The sequence below is a fragment of the Xenopus tropicalis genome, chromosome 10, assembly GCF_000004195.4.
Source record: "Xenopus tropicalis strain Nigerian chromosome 10, UCB_Xtro_10.0, whole genome shotgun sequence".
Classification (NCBI taxonomy): domain Eukaryota; kingdom Metazoa; phylum Chordata; class Amphibia; order Anura; family Pipidae; genus Xenopus; species Xenopus tropicalis.
Genome location: NC_030686.2, coordinates 27,878,995 through 27,896,464, shown reverse-complemented (window position 1 = coordinate 27,896,464; position 17,470 = coordinate 27,878,995). Strand labels below are relative to the sequence as shown.

General features: G+C 41.5%; 1 protein-coding gene across 1 annotated transcript; it reads left to right on the top strand.

Moving 5' to 3' along the window:
* alyref (Aly/REF export factor) lies at window positions 1–6,094 on the top strand. The gene is given in 6 exon segments (NM_001017027.2): window positions 1–251; window positions 3,406–3,537; window positions 4,091–4,238; window positions 4,320–4,383; window positions 4,926–5,103; window positions 5,849–6,094. Coding segments are annotated over 6 exon segments (783 nt in total). The 5' UTR covers window positions 1–5; the 3' UTR covers window positions 5,864–6,094.
* The last annotated feature ends 11,376 nt before the right edge of the window (window positions 6,095–17,470 follow it).

Here is a 17,470-nt window from a genome sequence, read left to right as displayed (position 1 = left end):
CCGCGATGGGGGACAAAATGGACATGTCTCTAGATGATATCATCAAGCTTAATCGGAGCCAAAGACCGGCCGGAAGGGGCCGGGGTGGAGGACGGGGTGCTCGGGGCGGGTCGGCCCGCGGAGGAGCCGGAGGCCGAATTGGTGGAGGCCGCGGAGGAGGAGGAGGAGGAGCGGCGGGAGGCGGAGGGCCTATGCGGTCAAGGCCTGTCCTGACCCGCGGCGGAAGGAACCGGCCCGCACCGTACAGCAGGGTAGGAGAGGCGGGGGCAGGGAGGGCCTGTGGCCTTACAAAGGCGCCGGTGACCGGAGGAGGCAGCCGCCCGGAGAGGTTTCGGTGTGTGCCCGACCGATCAGCTGCTGGAGTGGTGACATCCATGAGGCCCGGACCGAGGAGCTGGGGCCCGGTCTGAGAAGGTTTGCGCAACGGGGGATTATGGGCCTGGGGCCGCCCCCTGTGTCCGGCGCTCCGTGGGGAGGGGATAGCGTATCCCGGAGCAGCTTCTCCCGGGTGTCGGCCTTCTGGTCCGGGCTGGGCGGGTGGGATTGGGCCCCGGGAGCCCGCGCTTCTCTAGTTCCTCGGTAACAGTAATAGAATAACATAAGATTCCCGCACTTCCAACATGGCTGCTACTGCGGGGGGTTGTGAGTATAAGTTAGGGGGCAGCGCTCCTGGCCGAGGCTTATACAGCTCTAAGCGCTAATCTCTCCGTGAATTTCTGTAAATGAATGTTAGTTCCTTAGATTTTCTTGTTGTTAAACATGGAGATATGAGCTTCACTTTTGTTCTGAGGCTGAGCCAAATGTGGGCCCTAATCATACAGTGTAGATAATCCTAGTGCCATTGCCAGGCCTGGGAGTTACAGCTCAGCTTGGAATATCTTTCCCACCTGACATTTTTTATATCTGATAAATGTTTTTTTCCAAATGGGAAACCCAGTTGTCCTACAGCTCATGGAATTGCTGTGCTGCAACAGTGTTTGAGCAACTGCACTAACAGTTAGTGTTAGCCGGGCTTAGGGTGGGGGGTGTTAAATGTTAGTCCCCTAGTGCTTATAATTGCTTACCCGATACCCCAGGCCAGTACCCCTGTTCCCTAAACACTGCACCAGCCTTAGAGAAGGAAAGGTACAACCACTGGGGGGGGGGGATATTGGACATCCCTGCAGTGATTGTAAACGCTTACCTGAAACCTCTGGGGGTGCTCCTGTAAGGAGAAAACTGCACCAACAAGGGGTTAACTGCATATGGGTGAGTGGAAAACCAGCTTTTTTTTAACTTTTGGCTTTTTGCTCCACTGGGCATGCTCAGACAGGAGGACCCCTTTGTCTGCACCCGACTGGTGCAGTCTCACTGAGGGGGGCTAACATTCTGGAATGTTTGTAACTTTCATTTTAAGTGAACAGGTGCACCGGCCCAGGGTATCTGGTAAGCAGTTATAATCACTTTCCTTCTCTATGTATGGAAGCTGCCAGAGCTTTCAGCTGACTACCAGCCACTCTTGGTAGTCTCTATAGAAATTGTGCCCATGGTTCAGTGTTTTGGTGTGTACAGGCGTAAAGCTGGTAACATTTGTTGGGGTTGTGTTGTAAAAGGATATATTTATATATAAGGGATGCACGCTACACAATGAGGTGTTTTCATGTCATGATGCTACATTATACAAATGTCCAAATACATTTTATTTTTTTCCTTAGAAAATTTGAGTCCTTGCATAGATCAGTTAACCATTAAACGGTCATGCCTTCACTATTTCTTTGCTGAACTATGGCTGCAAGTAATACCATATTACCCTGCAAGTAATAGCAATGCAAATGTTTAATCCCTAGATATTACTAAAAAGGATAAAGGGGAAATATTCCCCTTTATTGCGCAGCACAAGTGAAGCTGAAATACTAGTACTTTTACTAGTAGATTAAAGCTACTTTGTTGTTTTTATTTGGAAGTAGATAACAAATTCATTGATAAGTAGATATGTTTTGCAGAGGGGTATTGCTAGTAATCAACTGCCTACTTTACAAGAACCAAATGCAGCTGGGGAACCACTGGGCAAGCATGTCGCATTGTTATTCATTCCTAGTTAGCGCAGTCCATTAAACTATATGCTATGCAGTTATGGGATCCCTTATCCAGAAACCAGTTATCCAAAAAGTTCCAAATTACGGAAAGTCCATCTCTTGCATTATGAGCAAATAGTTCTAATAAAAAAATAATTTTCCTTTGTAATTAAACTTTACCATGTACTTGATCCTAACTAAAATATAATTAATCCTTATCAGAGGCAAAATAAGCCTGTTGGGTTTGTACAATATTTAAATTATATTTAGTAGACTTAAGGTATGAAGATCCAAATTCCAGAAAGATCCCTTATCTGGAAAGCCCCAGGTCCCAAGCGTTCTGGATAACTGGTCTCATGTACTTGTAAAGGTTAGTTACTAAGTAATGCTGCACTTCTCAGGCAGTGAAATATAAGGTAAATGTTGGCATACAAATTTCTGTTTTTGCAGTAAGGACCATTTACCAAACCCTACTTTAGCTTATGTTTAAGAATGCTTACCCAATGGTAGCGTCATGCTTTTTGCAACTTGCAATTTCCAGGAGGTCAGGCACCATATTCCACTACTGTGCATGTTCCAGCTTCTCCTAGCAACTTATTAGCATAGCATTACTGGTATTGACTGGCAATTGACATTATATTGTAACATACCCCCCTGATGTCATTGTAGATGCACGGAAGATTCCCAGCATGCGTTTGTGCTAGATTAAAGGTGGCCATACACAGGCTGATTGTAGCTGCCGTTATCGGTCCCTTAGACTGGTTCGGTAGCTTATCGGCCCATGTATGGGCACTAACGATGGGCCTGCCTGACCAATATCTGGCCTGAAATTGGGCAGATATCCATCAGGCAGGTCTGATCAGGGACCGCATCGACTCGTTGATGCTGTCCCCAAACTGACTGCGCCTATTACCGGTGTTCTAATTCGATCGTTTGGCCCCAGGGCCAAATGGCGGATTAGCCTAAATTCCCCCGATATCGCCCACCCGTAGGTCGCCAAGTGAGTGGATCTTAATGTGTACGGCCACCTTAAGATCTCAAAATCTTGTATGAGTGATATGGCAGCAGATCACTGGTGCCTGCTGTGCCCGGTGTCATTGTCCTAAGGCTTTGTAGCATACCTGCATGCAGAGTAATGTTACCTTAGTCCTCTTAGCTGGAGCTGATATCTATCCTAGATGTCTGACTGCACCACCTCTTTTTTTCTCAAGTGTTAACCTCATTACTCTCGTTGTATGGCAGTTGGTAGAGTTTACCTTTTTGAGATCTCTTGGCTTCAGTGTGGGCATTGCGCTACAGGCAGTGTTTTGTGGCTTTTGGATTAATGACGTTTTTGTTTTTTGTTTTACAGCCGAAACAACTCCCTGACAAGTGGCAGCATGATCTGTTCGATAGTGGTTTTGGTACAGGCGCTGGTATGGAGACTGGAGGAAAACTTCTTGTGTCAAATCTTGACTTTGGCGTTTCTGATGCAGATATTCAGGTGAGGAGTCACTGGCTTAATATGCGTGTTTTTTGGGGGAGGGATAGATGGCATTGTCACCCACATAATTGTGCTTCCATAATAAATTTTTCATTGGAATTGCTGCAGATAGAACATTTGAATCTCCTCTTAGCGATAAAATGTAAACAAGGGCCTTCTTGCACAGTGCAAATATTTTAGCTAAAACACGCTCACACCTGAACTTTGTGGTATTTTATATCCTCCACAGAGCACATCTGACCTTTATTACTCAGCTGAGTGTTCACCAATAGCAGGGCATTCCAGGAAGTTTCACTTCTGCTTGAAAACCTGCCTGAAACACAACTTTTTTTTTTTTTTAAGCTCAATCCTATATCCAGAGGAGAGTAACTCACTGGTACATATTTTATAATTTTTATAGGATATGTCTTCAACCATGCAAATGCAAGGAAACTGTATAAAGTTGCAAATAAGTTGGTCACAATCACTGCAGTAATTCAAAAGCTTTTACTGATATGGTTAGGCTGTACTTTCGCTACTCTGCAAATCAGTACATGTGGTGGTTTCTCAACAGGAGCTCTTTGCAGAGTTTGGTACTTTAAAGAAGGCAGCAGTACATTATGACCGATCTGGGCGAAGCTTGGGCACTGCAGATGTGCACTTTGAAAGAAAAGCCGATGCTCTGAAAGCAATGAAGCAGTATAATGGGGTACCACTGGATGGTGAGTTGCTTAACATGGCCAACTATATAAATAAAATACATAATTATCTTGTCTAAAATCAGCCCTCTCCTATTGTTGTAGGTCGGCCCATGAACATTCAGTTGGTCACATCACAGATAGAAGCACAGAGAAGACCTATACAGAGGTAAGGAAAAAAGGTTTATTTAGCTTGGATAATGTATGTTCTTGATATTGTAATTTATACTAGGGCTTGCAGCACACTATATGTTTCCTTTACCTGCAGTGGCTGAACCACTGCTCTTGGCAGACTGCATGAACACAGGATGTATTATGGTGCAGAAATTAATATTTTGGGCTGCTTTGCTGCCAGGCCAGGACAAAAGCACCTGCTGCATACTAATAAATTATAAGGACCATTTAAGCAGATTGTGGTGGAAAGGCTAACTACACAAGGATCAAAGTTAATTTCAGAAACATTTCTAGTTGCATGTGCCTTTAGTTTTGAAAGTAATTTCAATTTTTTTTTTTTTTTAAATAAAACCTTTGCTTGCAATGCAGGGGTTCTGGCTTGTGTCAAGGGCTCTACATCATTCCTTTAAAAAGTCTGCTTTATATTAATAGCTAATATATGCTATTTTAAATTTCACGTTAAGATATACTGCACTATGAGTGAACTTTTCAACCCCAGCACCATTAATGTAGTAGTGTTTTTTTTATATTTTGCAGCCAAAGTAGGGGTGGTGGTATCACTCGGCCACGAGGAGGAGCTATAGGTTTTTCTGGTGCAAACAGGCGTGGCGGCAGAGGTGGAAATCGGGGTCGTGGAAGGGGGGCTGGAAGAAATCCAAAACAGCAGTTGTCAGCAGAAGAGTTGGATGCACAGCTTGATGCTTACAATGCTCGGGTAAGAAACTACAGGATTTACTACCAGTACAAGTTGATATGGGGACTGGTCCGATTGCCATCTTGGAGTCGAAAGAATTTTTTTTTTTTTTTCCCCATTGCAGCAAATTAGAGAGGCTTCAGATGGGTTTTTTTTTTTGCCTTCCTCTGACTGTTACTAATTTTCCAGTAACTACTAAGGGATATTCACAAATGTTAAAGGAGACATATTGGATAAGTGGGGAAAAACCCTAATTTTGTAGGCAATTATGAATAATAAAGTGCTGGTTTCCCTTTGGGCTAAACATTAATCCTATCTGTAAAAATGGCCACTTCCACAATTGCTCTATATAGGGAACTTGAAAATGAAAGCGAGTTCGTGGTAATTTTGCACAGATGTTCATAGTAATTTTGGGCAGATTGTGCAAGAAAATGCAAACCATAGATATTTTTCAAATAGGCAAAAGTGCACAATGAAAGCCCTATTCATTGCACTTATGTTGAGTAATGAATACTTTTTAGGGCATATATAGAATGGTGTGCAAGCCAACATCACCAGAGATGTTGCCCATAGCAGCCAATTAGATCTCTGCTTGTGTTTTCTAACTTGTAGGTGACAAATCTGAATTGCTGACTGGTTGCTATAGGCTACATCTTGGGGGTATATTTGTGTCTAAGCAAATATAACCAAAATTTATAACTAGTGCTTAGTTTGACAACTATTTACAAATGATAAATTCTAAGCATGGTCTTTTTCTCTTCCCCAGATGGACACCAGCTAATCCCTTCTGTCTTGTTCCTGTGATGTTGCTTGCTCTGAAGAAAAATGTCAACAGATGGATTTTTGTTTTGCTTTTATTTCCCATAGGTTTTAAGCTCATGTAAAGTCTTTTTCATTTTTTTTCTTAATTTCTATGTCCGATGCAGACCTGTTTTGTACGGAGTTATTTTGGGACATTTTATTGGTTGAATGTTGATGGTAGGGTGCTCTTCACCTTCCTCTAATAAAAAAAGAAAAAAAATCAATCTGTTATTCAGTTGCTGTTTTTGTGTATGGGATGATTTTTAAACTTTCTCCAGGTGTCCACCATATTTGTGTTCTCTGACCGTGTTTACATGCCTTCTTAAATAGTATTTGCTTTTAAAAATTAGGCTAAATTGTAAAAAAAATGCAAGTCAGATTTAATGGTCACATTTTGCTGCATGGACTTACCAAAATGAGACTTAGTGGGTGATTGGATGTTTAGTTATTAGATGAATTTGGGAAGTGTACATATATTGGGTAATTTGCTATGAGGGTGGTTAAAAGAATATCATCATAGTAGTTCCTATGGAATTTGTAAGTTGAGATCACTGAAGGTGAGAGAACTGGGTACAATCTTTTCTAATTATACTTCTTGCAAACTGCTTTCTCTGGCAATAAAAACATGTGTTCATAACTGGCTGATGTGCATGACTTCCATAAAATCTATTTAACTGTAGATCAGTGTGTTTTTTTTTTTTTTTTTTTTTTTTTTTTAACAAAGGATGTTTGTAGAAAGGTTTCTCCCCTCTTATTCAGGGTCTATTTAAAGATAATGGGACTATTTAAAGTCTTAGGCTACTGCCATACAGGAAACAGGCAGAGAATCTACCCCTACACTCTGAAGCATTGTCTCAATCCTAGTAATAGAAGATGGTATCAGGCCATGCTTCTGGATGCAGGCAAGCTAACAGTCTGGTATCCGCATAGGGACTCGTACTCTGCCTGTTTTACAGAAGGCTAGGAATCAGCCCACAGACAAAGAATCTGCCTTTACACTTGAATCAGCAGGTTATGCTGCGTCTGCATGCCTTGAGACCAAAGCAATGCTCCTGGGTACAGGCACAACTTGTAGGTTTCTAAAGTGGAGGGGCAGATTCTTGGCCTTCATCCCCAGGCTGAGAATCTGCCCATGTGGCACTGGCCTAACAGGTCCTTCATTCATCTGCAGCCATGCTCTGGCTTACAGGAAGAGTAGTTAAAACATTTAGATTGAGCAAAGTGTGATTTAATCACCGCTAGAGGGTCATCTCCTTTTGTTACTAGTTAACAACTGAAGAGAGCAGTGCTAGTTCTGGGATTCTCAACTACAGGTATGGGATCCCTTATCTGCAAACCTGTTATCCAGAAAGGCCATTGCCCATAGACTTCATTATAAGAAAATAATTAATTTTTAAAAATGATTTTTTTTTCTCTGTAATAAAACAGTACCTTGTATTTGATCCCAACTAAGATATAATTAATCCTTATTGGAAGCAAAACAAGCCAATTGGGTTTATAAAATATTTAATTATATTTAGTTAATGGAGATCCAAATAACAGAAATATCCCTTATCTGTAAAACCTGGTCCTGAGCATTCTGGATAACAGGTCATATACCTGTACTTACATGGATGATCTTCCTCCTTTTCTCTTGGCTGGCTGTCCATGTAAACATAGGGGTGGGCTTTACTGAAAAACACCCAATCTGGTCTCCTGCAACAGCACCTAAAGCACCTAGTGTTTGCAACCTCCCTTCATTAGCAGACTTCCCTTGGAGTTTACCATTGATTAATATGAGGCTTTACAAGTGCCTGTTAGGACTCCCTTTCAGGAAAAGGGGTAGCAGCAGATGCTTTATTAATGCTCCAATGCTTTTGTTGGTTTTATTGCACTGCTGTGAAAAATGAACAAAAGATGGCCATACACTTTACTGGTAGCACTGTCTATTGCACATTGTTTCTTCACAGAGGTATATGAGTGACACCTATAGGTCAAATGTGCTAATTGAGCTTCATTATACTCAGTTATTTTAAATCAACTTTATTAGGGTATGTATTGCTTGTTTGATGTCATTTCAGGGCCATTTTCACATTGTTTTTAGTTATTTTAACCCTTTAAGTGCCAGCCGTTTTTTAAGCATTTTGTACTCATTCACTTTAACAATGTTTTTTGGTAGGAAAACCTCCACGAAACTAGGGAAATTACATATCGTTTTTTTCGTCACTAATTGGGCTTCGACATACATACCAAATTTTATAACTTTTCTGGAGATATGATGTGTATTTTGGGTGAAATATGTAAAAAAAAAATAAAATTATGAAAAATTTCAGTATATTTTGAGGTTTTTTTCCATAGAAAAGTTAATTTTACTCACTTTTTTTTATTGTTTGTAAAAGCCCTGATACTCCCAATTCCAACGATACCAAATATGTGGTGGTACCCCACAGTTCCTGTCCAGAAGTAACCCCCAAACTAAAGCAATACTTAGTACAATATCACACCAGAACAAAGCGGAAAAGCGCTTGTAACAGTTAATGCAGCATAACTTATATGTAAATCTAAAATATCCCCTCATGTTTGGTATCTTTAGAAACTACAGACCTTCAGGTTTCTAGGTGCAATGTAGTTTTCACTCAAAAGCCAAATACCTTTTGTCAGTGCATTGTGAAATTTGGAACTTTTTATGACATTTTTTTTTTTTTCTAAAACGTAAACTTGGACGCATGATCAAATGTGGATTTGACAAAAAAAAATCTCATAAAAATTTTCTAACAAAGGCATATTTGAAAGACAAACTCCTCCTGAATAAAATGATGCCCCATATGTATGGGTGCACATAAAGACATGGGCACCAAACACTCCAAAGCAGGGGCAATGCACAAGGGCAATTACAGCTAAAAATGTGGGGGCTGCGCTCTATGTGCACTTCCTGCAGTTTTTCAGTGTTAACCCCCCCTACCTGTGAAATAACCCCCACAAACTATATATTTCTGAAAAGTGCACACCTTCAGCTATTCAGAGACACCATTCTTCTCTTTCTACATGGAAAATTGTGGCCGCAGTCCCTTGCAGAAGTCAGCGCTTTGGTCAGAAATCAAGGAAAAACCAGATAAAAAACCTAGATTTCTCCCCAAAATCTCCATGGCAACTACCAAAAACTTACTAAACATCGATCTGCAAGTTCCCCTGAATAAAACGATACCCCATATGTATGGGTGCACATAAAGACGTGGCCACCAAATGCCCCAAAACAGGGGCAATGCATAAGGGCAATTTCAGTTGAAATTTTGGGGGCTGCGCTCTATGTGCACTACCTGCAGTTTTTCATTGATAACCCCCCCTACCTGTGAGATAACCCCCACAATCTATATATTTCCGAAAAGTGCACACCTTCAGCTATTCAGAGACACCACTCTTCTCTTTCTACATGGAAAATTGTGGCCGCAGTCCCTTGCAGAAGTTAGCGCTTTGGTCAGAAATCAAGGAAAAACTAGATACAAACCTAGATTTCTCCCCAAAATCTCCATGGCAACTACCAAAAACTTACTAACCATCAATCTGCAAGTTCCCCTGAATAAAACGATACCCCATATGTATGGGTGCACATAAAGACGTGGCCACCAAATGCCCCAAAACAGGGGCAATGCATAAGGGCAATTTCAGTTGAAATTTTGGAGGCTGCGCTCTATGTGCACTACCTGCAGTTTTTCAGTGATAACCCCCCCTACCTGTGAGATAACCCCCACAATCTATATATTTACGAAAAGTGCACACCTTCAGCTATTCAGAGACACCATTCTTCTCTTTCTACATGGAAAATTGTGGCCAAAGTCCCTTGCAGAAGTCAGCGCTTTGGTCAGAAATCAAGGAAAAACCAGATACAACCCTAGATTTTGGTCAGAAATCAAGGAAAAACCAGATAAAAACCTAGGATTTCTCCCCAAAATCTCCATGGCAACTACCAAAAACTTACTAAACCTCAATCTGCAAGTTCCCCTGAATAAAACGATACCCCATATGTATGGGTGCACATAAAGACGTGGCCACCAAATGCCCCAAAACATGGGCAATGCATAAGGGCAATTTCAGTTGAAATTTTGGGGGCTGCGCTCTATGTGCACTACCTGCAGTTTTTCATTGATAACCCCCCCTACCTGTGAGATAACCCCCACAATCTATATATTTCTGAAAAGTGCACACCTTCAGCTATTCAGAGACACCACTCTTCTCTTTCTACATGGACAATTGTGGCCGCAGTCCCTTGCAGAAGTCAGCGCTTTGGTTAGAAATCAAGGAAAAACCAGATAAAAACCTAGATTTCTCCCCAAAATCTCCATGGCAACTACCAAAAACTTACTAAACATCAATCTGCAAGTTCCCCTGAATAAAACGATACCCCATATGTATGGGTGCACATAAAGACGTGGCCACCAAATGCCCCCAAACAGGGGCAATGCATAAGGGCAATTTCAGTTGAAATTTTGGGGGCTGCGCTCTATGTGCACTACCTGCAGTTTTTCAGTGTTAACCCCCCCTACCTGTGAGATAACCCCCACAATCTATATATTTACGAAAAGTGCACACCTTCAGCTATTCAGAGACACCACTCTTCTCTTTCTACATGGAAAATTGTGGCCGCAGTCCCTTGCAGAAGTTAGCGCTTTGGTCAGAAATCAAGGAAAAACTAGATACAAACCTAGATTTCTCCCCAAAATCTCCATGGCAACTACCAAAAACTTACTAACCATCAATCTGCAAGTTCCCCTGAATAAAACGATACCCCATATGTATGGGTGCACATAAAGACGTGGCCACCAAATGCCCCAAAACAGGGGCAATGCATAAGGGCAATTTCAGTTGAAATTTTGGGGGCTGCGCTCTATGTGCACTACCTGCAGTTTTTCATTGATAACCCCCCCTACCTGTGAGATAACCCCCACAATCTATATATTTCTGAAAAGTGCACACCTTCAGCTATTCAGAGACGCCACTGTCCTCTTTCTACATGGAAAATTGTGGCCGCAGTGCCTTGCAGAAGTCAGCGCTTTGGTCAGAAATCAAGGAAAAACCAGATACAAACCTAGATTTCTCCCCAAAATCTCCATGGCAACTACCAAAAACTTACTAAACCTCAATCTGCAAGTTCCCCTGAATAAAACGATACCCCATATGTATGGGTACACATAAAGACGTGGCCACCAAATGCCCCCAAACAGGGGCAATGCATAAGGGGGGGCTGTGGTCTATGTGCTCTACCTGCAGTTATTTAGTCTAAACACCCCCATACCTGTGAAATAACCCCCGCAAACTATATATTTCTGAAAAGTGCACACCTTCAGCTATTCAGAGACGCCACTCTCCTCTTTCTACATGAAAAATTGTGGCCGCAGTCCCTTGCAGAAGTCAGCGCTTTGGTCAGAAATCAAGGAAAAAACAGATAAAAAAACCTAGATTTCTCCCCAAAATCTCCATGGCAACTACCAAAAACTTACTAAACCTCAATTTGCAAGTTCCCCTGAATAAAACGATACCCCATATGTATGGGTGCACGTAAAGACGTGGCCACCAAATGCCCCAAAACAGGGGCAATGCATAAGGGCAATTTCAGTTGAAATTTTGGGGGCTGCGCTCTATGTGCACTACCTGCAGTTTTTCAGTGTTAACCACCCCTACCTGTGAGATAACCCCCACAATCTATATATTTACGAAAAGTGCACACCTTCAGCTATTCAGAGACACCACTCTTCTCTTTCTACATGGAAAATTGTGGCCGCAGTCCCTTGCAGAAGTCAGCGCTTTGGTCAGAAATCAAGGAAAAACCAGATACAACCCTAGATTTTGGTCAGAAATCAAGGAAAAACCAGATAAAAACCTAGATTTCTCCCCAAAATCTCCATGGCAACTACCAAAAACTTACTAAACCTCAATCTGCAAGTTCCCCTGAATAAAACGATACCCCATATGTATGGGTGCACATAAAGACGTGGCCACCAAATGCCCCCAAACAGGGGCAATGCATAAGGGGGGGCTGTGCTCTATCTGCAGTTATTTAGTCTAAACACCCCCATACCTGTGAAATAACCCCCGCAAACTATATATTTCTGAAAAGTGCACACCTTCAGCTATTCAGAGACGCCACTCTCCTCTTTCTACATGAAAAATTGTGGCCCCAGTCCCTTGCAGAAGTCAGCGCTTTGGTCAGAAATCAAGGAAAAACCAGATAAAAAACCTAGATTTCTCCCCAAAATCTCCATGGCAACTACCAAAAACTTACTAAACCTCAATTTGCAAGTTCCCCTGAATAAAACGATACCCCATATGTATGGGTGCACATAAAGACGTGGCCACCAAATGCCCCAAAACAGGGGCAATGCATAAGGGCAATTTCAGTTGAAATTTTGGGGGCTGCGCTCTATGTGCACTACCTGCAGTTTTTCATTGATAACCCCCCCTACCTGTGAGATAACCCCCACAATCTATATATTTCTGAAAAGTGCACACCTTCAGCTATTCAGAGACACCACTCTTCTCTTTCTACATGGAAAATTGTGGCCGCAGTCCCTTGCAGAAGTCAGCGCTTTGGTCAGAAATCAAGGAAAAAACAGATACAACCCTAGATTTTGGTCAGAAATCAAGGAAAAACCAGATAAAAAAACCTAGATTTCTCCCCAAAATCTCCATGGCAACTACCAAAAACTTACTAACCATCAATCTGCAAGTTCCCCTGAATAAAACGATACCTATGTCTGGTTGCGCATAAGTACATGGCCACCAAACCTGAAAATGCATAGTATTGGGGCTGCACTCTATGCACCCCTTTTTTTTTGCCTGCACCCGAATGAATGGGATACGCTCGGGTGCAGGCACATGTAGCCGATATACGCATGAAAACGCGTGAGAATGCAAAGTCTTGCGTTTTCATGCGTATATCGGCTACATGTGCCTGCACCCGAGCGTATCCCATTCATTCGGGTGCAGGCACAAGTAGCAGGCGTAGGGCTGAATTTTCGGCAAGCGTTTTTCCACTTGCTGAAAAAATCAGCCCTACGCCTCGTGTGGCATCAGCCTAACCCTTGGCAATAGAAACTACCAGAACAATCTTAGCACCTCTGGACCTTTCTAGAACAACTGAAATCAAATGAAGTTAAAATGGAATAAAACCACTAAAAGCAATCAAAGAACAATAGTTGCAATGAAATCGGTAAGAGCCCTGGATCCACCAATGTCACTGCAAAAGCAACCTTTTGGGGCACTAAACACACAAAGAACAATGCAAAGATAAAACACCATAAAATCAGTAAAATCCAATAAAACCACCTAAACCAACAGAAGAACAATAATTGCAATGAAATCGGTGGTCAGAGCCCTGGATCCACCAACGTCACTGCAAATTCAGCACCCAATAGCAATAAAAAAGTTACAGTGCAATAGAATAATTCAAAACAGAAATCAATTATGAAAATGCCAAAAAAACACTAAAATGCAACCAAATAAATCAGATAATTATAGAGCAAGATCAGAAATAAAGTTTTAGTAAAAAAAAAAGACTGCCAAAGAAAGCAAAGAAAGAAAGAAAAGAAAAGAAAGAAAGAAAAAAAAAAAAAAAAAGTGTAAGTGTAAGTGTGTGTGTAAGTGTCTGTGTGTGCTTGGGAAAGTTGTAAATAAGTGTGTATGTGTACAAAAGTGTAATAATGACAAAGATAGAAGAAAAAATTGAAAAAAAAAAAAGAAAATTTTTAGACAGTTGAGATAGAAATAAGCAAAATAAACAGTGGTAGAGAGTTGTAGTTCAGCTTACCCAAGGCAGGCAGGCGATCAGAGGCGATCAGGGGCGATCAATCCAGCAGGAAGGCAGCAGGGGAGCTCCATCTTGTCCAACGTGCGCAGCAGGAGTGAGGGAGCCGACAGTAGGCGGCGCTATTTAAAGGGACAGCAGTGGACACGTCATCAACGCGTGCCCACTGCTGTCATTGGCTGGAGGACCCGATCGCCGGCGCTGGGGGACCGGATCGGTAAGTATATGTTCCTCTGCTCGTTGCCTAGGGGGATCTGAGGGGTTTACAAGCGCTGCGCTGCTTTAAAAGCGAGCGCAGCGCTTGTAAACCCGACAGTGCCATGGGACGTAGATTCTACGTCCCATGGCACTTTGGTCCCTTGGTACCTAGGACGTAGAATCTACGTCCCTTGGCACTTAAAGGGTTAAAGTACATTTTGTTTTTAATTTTTTTTTTTATTTCTAAATTATGCTGTTTATATAGCAATTCACTACCATTTCAGGTTTTACTCTTGAACCAACAATGTATTTCTTTTTAGTTGTAATATTGGTGTGTAGGTGCCATCTCAGTGCATTGTGCCTGAGTCTGAGCTTTCAGAAGGAGCCAGCGCTACACATTAGAACTGCTTTCAGGTAACCTATAGTTTCTCCTACTCCCATGTAACTGGAGGAGTCCCAAGCAGGACTTGATTTTCTTACTATCGTGCTATTCTGATACCTACTGGGAGCTGCTATCTTGCTCCCTTCCCATTGTTTCTGCTGATCAGCGGCGGAGGGGAGGGTGATATCACTCCAACTTGCAGGTCAACAGTAAAGTGTGAAGTTTATCAGAGCACAAGTCACATGGCTGTGGCACCCTGGGAAATGAAGAATATGGCTAGCCCCATGTGAAATTTCAAACTTAAATACAAACTGGATTCCAAAAAAGTAGGGACACTAAACAAATTGTGAATAAAAACTGAACGCAATGATGTGGAGGTGCCAACTTCTAATATTTTATTCAGAATAGAACATAAATCACGGAACAAAAGTTTAAACTGAGAAAATGTACCATTTTAAGGGAAAAATGTTGATTCAGAATTTCATGGTGTCAACAAATCCCAAAAAAGTTGGGACAAGTAGCAATAAGAGGCTGGAAAAAGTAAATTTGAGCATAACGAAGAGCTGGAAGACCAAATAACACTAATTAGGTCAATTGGCAACATGATTGGGTATAAAAAGAGCTTCTCAGAGTGGCAGTGTCTCTCAGAAGCCAAGATGGGTAGAGGATCACCAATTCCCACAATGTTGCGCAGAAAGATAGTGGAGCAATATCAGAAAGGTGTTACCCAGTGAAAAATTGCAAAGATTTTGCATCAATCATCATCAACTGTGCATGACATCATCCGAAGATTCAGAAAATCTGGAACAATCTCTGTGCGTAAGGGTCAAGGCCGTAAAAAACCATACTGGATGTCCGTGATCTCTGGGCCCTTAAACGGCACTGCACCACAAACAGGAATGCTACTGTAAAGGAAATCACAGAATGGGCTCAGGAATACTTCCAGAAACCATTGTCAGTGAACACAATCCACCGTGCCATCCGCCGTTGCCAGCTGAAACTCTACAGTGCAAAGAAGAAGCCATTTCTAAGCAAGATCCACAAGCTCAGGCGTTTTCACTGGGCCAGGGATCATTTAAAATGGAGTGTGGCAAAATGGAAGACTGTTCTGTGGTCAGACGAGTCACGATTCAAAGTTCTTTTTGGAAATCTGGGACGCCATGTCATCCGGACCAAAGAGGACAAGGACAACCCAAGTTGTTATCAACGCTCAGTTCAGAAGCCTGCATCTCTGATGGTATGGGGTTGCATGAGTGCGTGTGGCATGGGCAGCTTGCATGTCTGTAAAGGCAGCATCAATGCAGAAAAATATATTCAGGTTCTAGAACAACATATGCTCCCATCCAGACGTCATCTCTTTCAGGGAAGACCCTGCATTATTCAACAAGATAATGCCAGACCACATTCTGCATCAATCACAACATCATGGCTGCGTAGGAGAAGGATCCGGGTACTGAAATGGCCAGTCTGCAGTCCAGATCTTTCACCTATAGAGAACATTTGGCACATCATAAAGAGGAAGGTGCGACAAAGAAGGCCCAAGACGATTGAACAGTTAGAGGCCTGTATTAGACAAGAATGGGAGAGCATTCCTATTCCTAAACTTGAGAAACTGGTCTCCTCGGTCCCCAGACGTCTGTTGAGTGTTGTAAGAAGAAGGGGAGATGCCACACAGTGGTGAAAATGGCCTTGTCCCAACTTTTTTGGGATTTGTTGACACCATGAAATTCTGAATCAACATATTTTTCCCTTAAAATGGTACATTTTCTCAGTTTAAACTTTTGTTCCGTGATTTATGTTCTATTCTGAATAAAATATTAGAAGTTGGCACCTCCACAGCATTGCGTTCAGTTTTTATTCACAATTTGTTTAGTGTCCCAACTTTTTTGAAATCCGGGTTGTATAAAAAAAATCTGTGTTTTTGAAAAACATTTCAATGCAGGATTCTGCTGAGAAGCTTCTATTAACTGATGCATTTTGAAAAAAACATATTTTCCCATGACAGTATTCCTTTATGAAAAATAGTGTTTAAGAGAAACAAACATTAAAGGAAAAGGAAAAGATTATGAATAGTGTAGTAAAAATAATAAAATGGAAAAGATATGGAAAACTGTATTGAACAAAAGAATGCGCTAGGGATTTCCACATATTATGTACAACTCAGCCCCACTGGACTTAATTCTAGATACTCACCAAGCCACTCATGTACTGACCTGATATGACATATATCATAGGAGCTGTGGTCAAATTAAAAAAAACCCGTCCATCAAGTTCAATCTTTTTTCTTAGTACAACCTACTTAAATGCGAGCTAATTGTGTAGCGCACACCAGGGGTGTGCAACTTTTCAATTGGTCCTCATGTTTTATAGTTCTTGTTTCAATCGTTTTTATTGGAGGTTTTTCATTTTATAGACAAATACAGAAGGGAAAGGTTAGTTGTACATTTCCATTTATACAGAATTAAGGATTTCGTAATGTTACATTTGCCCATTATATACATTCTGCATGTGTTTCATGGAATCTTTCCCATGCATTTGTTAACTTATGTTTTTGAATTATTTGCTTTCCAATTCCACCTCTTTCCAGATTTCATAGGGGGGTCACTGACCCCTGCAGGCAAACAATTATTGCTCTTTAAAGGGGAGCTGTCACCCCAAGACATAACTCCAAATTATTTTCTATATTGTTAGTTAAGCAAAATAAAAGTTATTTACGCTATATAAATAATAAAAATCTTGTTTCCTTCCAAGATTTATATTACTGTATATACTCGAGTATAAGCCTAGTTTTTCAGCACCCAAAATGTGCTGAAAAAGTCACCCTCGGCTTATACTCGAGTCGGGTGCCATGGTTCCCTCCAAACTAGCACCCTCTGTCCTTTGTGTGAAAATTAGGCCACCTGCAACCAGACCCTCCAGTGCCCTGGCCTGCTCCCAAATTTATCTTCATCTACCGTCCTCACCTGTCCCATTCTGCACTAGACATTGCACTTTATATTCTATATAAACTATTGAAGAATTTTAACTGTTTGTGTTTTAGCTTGGTTGCTGATTGAGCTAGTTTACTGTATTTCTTTTAAATAAATATTTAAAAACATATACCCCACTGATGCCTCATTTAATGTAATTTTATTGGTATTTATTTTGACTATTGAAACTTAGCAGTAGCTGCTGCATTTCCCACCCTAGGCTTATACTCGAGTCAATACGTTTTTCCAGTTTTCTTAGGT